The sequence below is a fragment of the Nicotiana sylvestris genome, chromosome 9 (assembly GCF_000393655.2).
Source record: "Nicotiana sylvestris chromosome 9, ASM39365v2, whole genome shotgun sequence".
In the NCBI taxonomy this organism is placed as follows: Eukaryota; Viridiplantae; Streptophyta; class Magnoliopsida; order Solanales; family Solanaceae; genus Nicotiana; species Nicotiana sylvestris.
Genome location: NC_091065.1, coordinates 40461486 through 40469202, shown reverse-complemented (window position 1 = coordinate 40469202; position 7717 = coordinate 40461486). Strand labels below are relative to the sequence as shown.

The 7717-nt window shown below is 42.4% G+C and overlaps 1 protein-coding gene across 1 annotated transcript; it reads right to left on the bottom strand.

The window, feature by feature from the left end:
* Positions 1–2026: 2026 nt before the first annotated feature.
* On the bottom strand, positions 2027–3169 carry LOC138877481 (uncharacterized). Its single transcript, XM_070157092.1, has one exon. The coding sequence runs from the start codon at positions 3167–3169 to the stop codon at positions 2027–2029; it is 1143 nt and encodes a 380-aa protein (XP_070013193.1).
* Positions 3170–7717: the final 4548 nt, after the last annotated feature.

Genomic DNA, 7717 nt, shown 5'->3' with positions numbered 1-7717 from the left:
ATCCCCCAAACATCAAACACCTCTACCTCTTTAATCGGGTTCATGGGCATCTCATGGCGACGGGAAATGTTCCCGGTTTGCTGACAGCCCTTCACCCATAAGTGTGCATCTCTAAACACTGTTGGCCAAAAGAACCCGGCCTCTAGCACTTTCGCAGCTGTCCTGGCTCCTCCAAAATGTCCTTCATATGCTGATACGTGACAAGCCTGCAAAATAGAAGATTGTTCTATCTCGGGGACACACCTCCGAATCATATTATCAACACAGATTCTAAACAAATAAGGCTCGTCCCAATAATACATGCGGAAATCACGATAAAATTTTTTCTTTTGGACAGATGAAAGTTCATAGGGAACAATACCGCAGGCCAGGTAGTTTGCAAAATCTGCATACCATGGCGCATCCTCAAGACTGGCTGCGAGCAGCTGCTCGTTTGGAAAGGTTTCCAGGATCTCTTCGACCTCGACTGATTTTTCAGCTCCTTCAAGTCGCGATAGATGATCAGCGACTTGATTTTCTGTGCCCTTACGGTTACGAATTTCGAGGTCAAATTCTTGCAACAGTAGCACCCAACGAATCAGGCACGACTTAGACTCCTTTTTCTCAATTAGGTACTTGAGTGCTGCATGGTCAGTGTATACAATTACCTTGGAACCAATCAGATATGATCGGAACTTGTCAAACGTAAACACCACTGCCAACATCTCCTTCTCCGTCACTGTGTAATTGAGCTGTGCACCGCTTAGCGTTCTGCTTGCATAGTAAATTGGGTACATCAGCTTATCTTTTTGCTGCCCCAAGACTGCTCCTATAGCATAGTCGCTGGCATCACACATGAGCTCAAATAGTTGCTCCCAGTTGGGTGCAACAATGATGGGTGCAGTGATCAATCTCTTCTTCAGTTCCTCAAATGCCAACCTGTAATCATTAGAAAACACAAACGGCTGATCCTTTTTCAAAGAGTTTGCATAATGGGTTAGCAATTTTGGAAAAATCTTTTATGAAACGCCGGTAGAACCCAGCGTGTCCAAGAAAACTTCTCACCGCCTTGACTGAAGTGGGCGTTGGTAACTTCTCAATCACATCAACCTTAGCATGGTCGGCCTCAATTCCTTTACTGGACACTCGATGCCCCAGGACTATACCTTCGTGTACCATAAAATGGCACTTCTCCCAATTTAGCACTAAGTTTGTATCCATACATCTTTTAAGCACTCTCCTTAAGTTGTGAAGACAGTTTTCGAATGAATCTCCCACCACGGAGAAATCATCCATAAAGACCTCCATAATATCCTCCACCATGTCTGTAAAGATGGCTAACATGCACCGTTGAAAAGTCATGGGTGCATTGCAAAGCCCAAAAGGCATTCTCCGAAAGGCAAAGATGTCATACGGACAGGTGAAGGACGTTTTCTCTCTATCTTCGGGGGTTATTGATATTTGATTGTACCCCGAATATCCATCCTAGAAACAGAAGTGCGATCGCCCAGCCAGCATGTCCAACATTTGGTCAATGAAAGGTAAGGGGAAATGGTCCTTTCGGGTGGCTGTGTTTAATTTCCTGTAATCCATGCAGATACGCCACCCTGTGACTGTACGAGTTGAGATCAACTCATTGTTCTCATTTTTTACGACAGTCATTCCCCCTTTTTTCGGCACACATTGTACAGGGCTGACCTAATTACTATTAGAGATGGGGAATATGATTCCCGCATCTAACCATTTGATTACTTCTTTCTTTACAACCTCTTTCATGTTTGGGTTCAGTCTTCGCTGGTGTTCCCTGGAAGGTCTATGCCCCTCTTCCAGGAGAATCTTATGTATACAGAAGGCTGGGCTGATACCCTTTATGTTTGCCAAGGTCTAGCCAATGGCAGTCTTGTTTCATGCAGTACCTGTATGAGCCATTCTACCTGCACATCTAACAAACCGGATGATATGATAACAGGCAAGGTCGAATCAGGGCCTAAGAACACATACCTGAGGTGATCTAGGAGTGGCTTCAGTTCCAACTTGGGTGGTTCCTCTATTGATGGCTTTGCTGGAGGAGTGGCCCTTTTTCTAGCTCAAGGGACTCGAACTGAGGTTCCCTTGACCAAAATCCTCGGCCTTCCAGTGCCATGGCCCATTCAGCTAACCCTTCACCATCCATTTCTTCTAAATTCGTCAGACATGGCTCCAATGGATCTTTTACAGTTAGGGTCATATCATCTTCTTGCAAGATTACATCCACTGCTTCCACTAGAGGGCAATTAGTATATTCACTAGGTCTCCTCATAGATTGCTGAACATTGAATATGACTTCTTCATCGTTGAATCTCATTTTTAATTCCCCAGTTTCACAGTTGATCAGTGCTCTCCCCGTGGCTAAAAATGGTCTCCCTAAAATAAGGGGTATCTCCTCATCCACCTGACAATCCAAGATAACAAAGTCTGCAGGGAACACGAATTTCCCCACTTGTACCAAATCATCAAGAATACCAGTGGGCCTCTTCACTGTGCGGTCAGCCAGCTGTAGCAGCATCGAAGTTGTCCTAGCTCTACCAATGCCTAGTTTGGTGTACACAGCTAGTGGCATCAGATTTATGCTGGCTCCCAAATCACACAACGCCTTTGCAAAGACATAACTTCCAATTGTGCATGGAATAGTGAAGCTACCTGGGTCCGACATCTTTTGAGCCATCGGTTTTGTCACCACTGCGTTGCAGGTCTGTGTCAAAGTTACAGTGGATAGATCCTGAAAATCAAACTTCTGTGACATTAGATCTTTCATCATCTTAGCATAACCGGGCATCTCCCTCAAGGCATCCATCAAAGGAATATTCAACTGAATTTGATGCAGCATCTCCATGAACTTCTTATATTGGTCTGCCTTCTTTTGTTTGAACAGTATCTGAGGGAAGGGTGCAGGTATCACCCTTTGTGCATTGCTTGCTGGCTTCTCTCTGTTAGAATTTTCTAGCACAAGAGGTGGCACCTGTTCTACAACTTGCTCATTCATCTTTTCTTTGCCTTTTTCCTCCTGACTCTGCTCAACCACCACTTCAGTAAGTTCTGTTGGTTCCTCTACCTCTAATTGAACTGGAGTGGTTGGTGTAGTGTCCTTGCTGGCTTGTGCAATTTCCTGCTCTCTATCTAAATCTCTCCCATTCCGGAGACTTACTGCCATCAACTAATTCAGGTTTTGGTCCTTGGGGTTTATGTTTGTGTCTGCAGGCAAAGTTCCCTAAGGACGGTTGTTCAAAGCCATGGATAGCTGACCCAGCTGCGTTTCAATATTCTTTATGGTTGAATCATGCACTGCCAACTTTTCCTGCATTTTATTATTTGTCTCATTGAGTTGTTGAAGCATACCCCTGATTTCTACCATGTTGTTATCTTGCTGCTGAGGGGGTGGTTGGTATGTCAATTGTTGCTGATTTTGCTGTGGATAGCCCTGTGGTTTCTGATATGGTACTAGCACCAATTAGTTTTGAGGGTGCATACCCCCAGGCTGCTGCATATTAGGCTCGTACTGCTGATTTTGCTACGGTCTCCACTGTTGTCTCCTTGCCTCTGACCCCCATAGTTGTTGACATAATTCATATCTTCCCTTTCCCCTTGATTTTCACCTTCTCCGCTCCATGAACACACATAAGACTGATTAATACAAGGTGTACACAATCCCCCATTTGTTGTATCAACAATGTGCACCTGTTTTGTACCCATCTCATCAATCTTCTTTGTCAATATGCTCATCTGGGTCATGAGTGTGGCCATGTTCTCTACATGCGAATTATTTGGGTCAAGAGGAACTGAATGCACTATGGGTGCCAGTGTTGTACCTCTAGTCATCCACCCCGAATTTTGTGACATCTTATCAAGAAGGATTTTGCACTCAGTGAATGTTTTACTTAAAAATGCACCTCCAACTGACGCATCCACATTTGCTTTCAAATTGTCAGCTAGCCCCATGTAGAATCTCTGGCCGAGCATCTGGTCTGGAATGCCACGGTGAGGACACTTCACTAATATCCCTTTAAATCTTTCCCAAGTTTCTTGCAAGGACTCAGAGGGTTGCTGCTTATACTGCAATATGTCATCAATCTGTTTTGCAGTCTTGTTAGGCAGATAGAACTTGTTCAGGAATTGCTTGACTAATTCCTCCCAGGTGGTAATAGAGCTGATAGGGAGCGAATTTAGCTAAGTCTGAGCTTCCCCGGTTACCAAGAATGGAAACAGCAACAGCTTGATAGCTTCCGGAGTTGCATTTGGCTACCTTTGGGTCATACAAATTGACAAAAAAATTCTTCAAGTGTTGTTGCGGGTCTTCAATGTGTGACCCGGAGAACAGTCCTTTATTCTGCAGCATATGCAGCATGTTGTTGGTGATCTGGAATGTCTCCGCTTGAATTGCGGGCACAGCTATGGCAGTGGCCAGATTATCAATTGTGGGTCGTGCCCAGTCATAAAGTGCAGCTTCGGGCACAAGAGGTGCCACCCTTCTGACATTTATGTCAGTTGGCTCATTCCTGACGTTTTCGTTGGCGTTATCTACGTCACCCATGTCAAATTCGAGTTGGTGTGATTGTTGAGATTGTTGAAGTCTTTTGTTGGCACGGTTCAATGCCCTGAATTTTTTCTCGGGGTATGAGAGTCCTTCTAGCAGTTCTCCAGTCCTCGAAGAACTTCTAGGCATACACCTGCTTTCCACAAGAGTTCAAACGTTAGAATTTCAATGAAAAGATTGGGTATAGAGAAAACTGACTACACTTAGAATTTTTGTACTTCTCTCAATTGTAATTGATAACACCGTTAATTCCCCGGCAACGGTGCCAAAATTTGATAACATCAAACTATGCCTTATACAAAGACACACACAGACGTAACAAATATAATCTGAGTAATTCTGCCCAGAGTCGAACCATAGAGAATTAACCTATCAATTACTTTTGACGGATTTACTAAATTCACAGAATCGATTTCCCCAAACTTGTAATTCACAATTGATGATATTTCTAATAACTAAAGTCTGAAAATAATTAACAGCTGAAAATTAACTATGCTTGATGTGTAAACAGTTGGAATAAGGTCTAAGGTAATGGTTTCCCCCGTTGGTGATTTCCTTGGTTGTACGTTTCTTATAGCGATGCCTTAGTTGTCTCTATCAATCAAGAACTCTCCGACTATCATAAATCTCTCTCAAGCAATTATGATAATTTACTAGACGCACTCTCTCAAGCTACGCTAGCTAGATTCACATTACCGTTCTTTTAGATTGCACCCGAGGTATCGTTATCTCTAATCTAATCTCTAAACCCTCGGTTATGACTCTCGTCTATACTCCGAGAGTGATGTTGCTCAAACAATTACCTAAATATGCACTTTCTCTCAAGAAGATACATAATAAATAGGAACGGATAATTGAGGGCCCTTTCAACTAACCACAATCAAAACGTAGATGAACAAATAGAGATTAACAACCAATTCAAACTATATTAATATAACAACCAAGTCATCCCCAATGGGTTTCACCAAAACCTTAGATTTAAGTATTTAGCTACTCATGAAAACGTAAGAATAAATTACGAAAATATTCATAATGGAAAATTGCAAGAAAAATAGAAGAGAATAAGAACTATGATGTTTTGGATGATCTCTCACACTTGTTCTTCTTGGAAAAGTAATCTCAAAATAAGCCTCCTCTTTCTTGGGCGAGTTTCCTACATCTTATAAGGGTTTTACAAATGCTTTCCCGAAATGACACTTTGGCCCCTTAAATTTCTGGACTGTGAATATGTCGCCGCTGACTGCGGAGAACACTGACTCCAACCGCGGCGCGGACCGCGGTGGAAACCGCGGTGAGTATGCTGGGCCTTTTTATCTCCGCGTTCCTTCTCTTTTTGCTCTTTTGTGTTTGGGTACTTCTTGAGTGGGTGTTTTCTTCACGTTATTGCCTCTAAACACTTCATGTTGCTTTCTCACATCTTATATTCCCTGCAAAACCAAATAGCATTAATTGAAGCATTTTATTGGCAACTTACATTATAAACAACAACAAAGCATGGGCAATTATGGTGTAAATAACAACTATATAGCCTATTATCATACAACACACAAGGATAACACAGTAGGGGATCTCTCGAGATACCGTCTCGTAGTCCCAAAAGTAAATATGCAAGGCGATCTCCCGAGGTACAGCCTCGTAGTCGCAAAAGTAAATATGTAGGGAGATCTCCCGAGGTACTGCCTCTTAGTCTCAAAAGTAAATATACAGGGGAATCTCCTGAGGTACCGCCTCGTAGTCCCAAAATAAACACACAACTCGGAATCGATGAATACAACAATTAACAACTAGAATCCTACAAATAAGACTGATACAAATAAAGGAAAAACAGGAAATCAACTAAGCATGATGCACATAGTTCAAATAAGCATTTAAGACACATAAACATGTGATATTAGGCTAAACAGGATAACTGCACATGTTGGTATAACTCAATTAAGATGAACAGGTTATTAGTCAGTAAGAATCGGATTTTTATAACAAATAGCATGTGTACGCACTCGTCACCTCACGTACTCATATATCATAGAAGTATCATAACAGTACCAAATCTTAATGGGACTTCCCCCATACGAGGTTAGGCAAGTCACTTACCTTGAGCCAATCTCAATCAACCAGTACGAATATCTTTTCCACGATTTTCCGACTCTGAATGACCCAAATCTAGCCAAAAGCAATTACATGCCATAAATATAACTATAATAAACTAGTCTAATTAAGGAAATCAAGACTTTAGCAAGAAATTAAAAAATCGCCACAAAAAGGTGACCCAGACCCACATCTCGGAATCGGGTGAAAGTCACAAAATACGAACACCCTTTTACCCACGAGTTCACTCGTACCAAAATTATCCAAATCCGATATCAAAATTCTAATCAAAACTCAAAAATTTAGTTGAATAACTTTCCAACTTTCCCCCCAAATTGCTCAACCCAAATCCTCAATTAAATGATGAAATCAACTATAAATTAATGAATTATAACCATAAATGAGTTAAGAATCGTAACCCAATAACTCCCTCTGAAATTCCTTCAAATTATCGCCCAAATCCGAGCTCTCAAAATCCAAAAATGAAGAATGGGATAAAACCCTCCTTTTTTATGCCACCGATCTCTCTTCTGCGAGGGTTTCACTACTTCTGCGGTTCTGCAGTAGCGGAAAAACCATTGCAGGTGCAGACTTAACTGAAGTCCAAGATTCTACGAGGAATGGGCCGTACTTGCGCACCCGCTCCTGTGGATATTTTTCCGCTCCTGCGATCCTCAAGTCCCAGGCCTTCCGCTTCTGCATTCCATCTTCCGCAGAAGCGACTCCGCTTCTACAGTCCTAATCTCGCACCTGCGTCCACAAACCAAGCTTCTCCAAACCGCACCCGCATTGCTTTTCCCGCACGTGCGAGTCCGCACCTACGGTCAACCTCATCGCATGTGCAATTACACCAAAAGCTGCAATGCTTTAGCCATTCCTCCAACTTTTAATTCGATCCGTTAACCATTCGAAATCGACTTGAGGCTCCCGTGACCTCAACCAAAGATACCCACAAGTCCTAAAACACCATACGCACTTAGTTGAGCCCTCAAAAGACATCAAAAAACAACAAAATTACAAATCACCCACTAATCCAAATTTAATGAACTTTGAAACATCAAACTTCTACAACCAAAGCCGAAA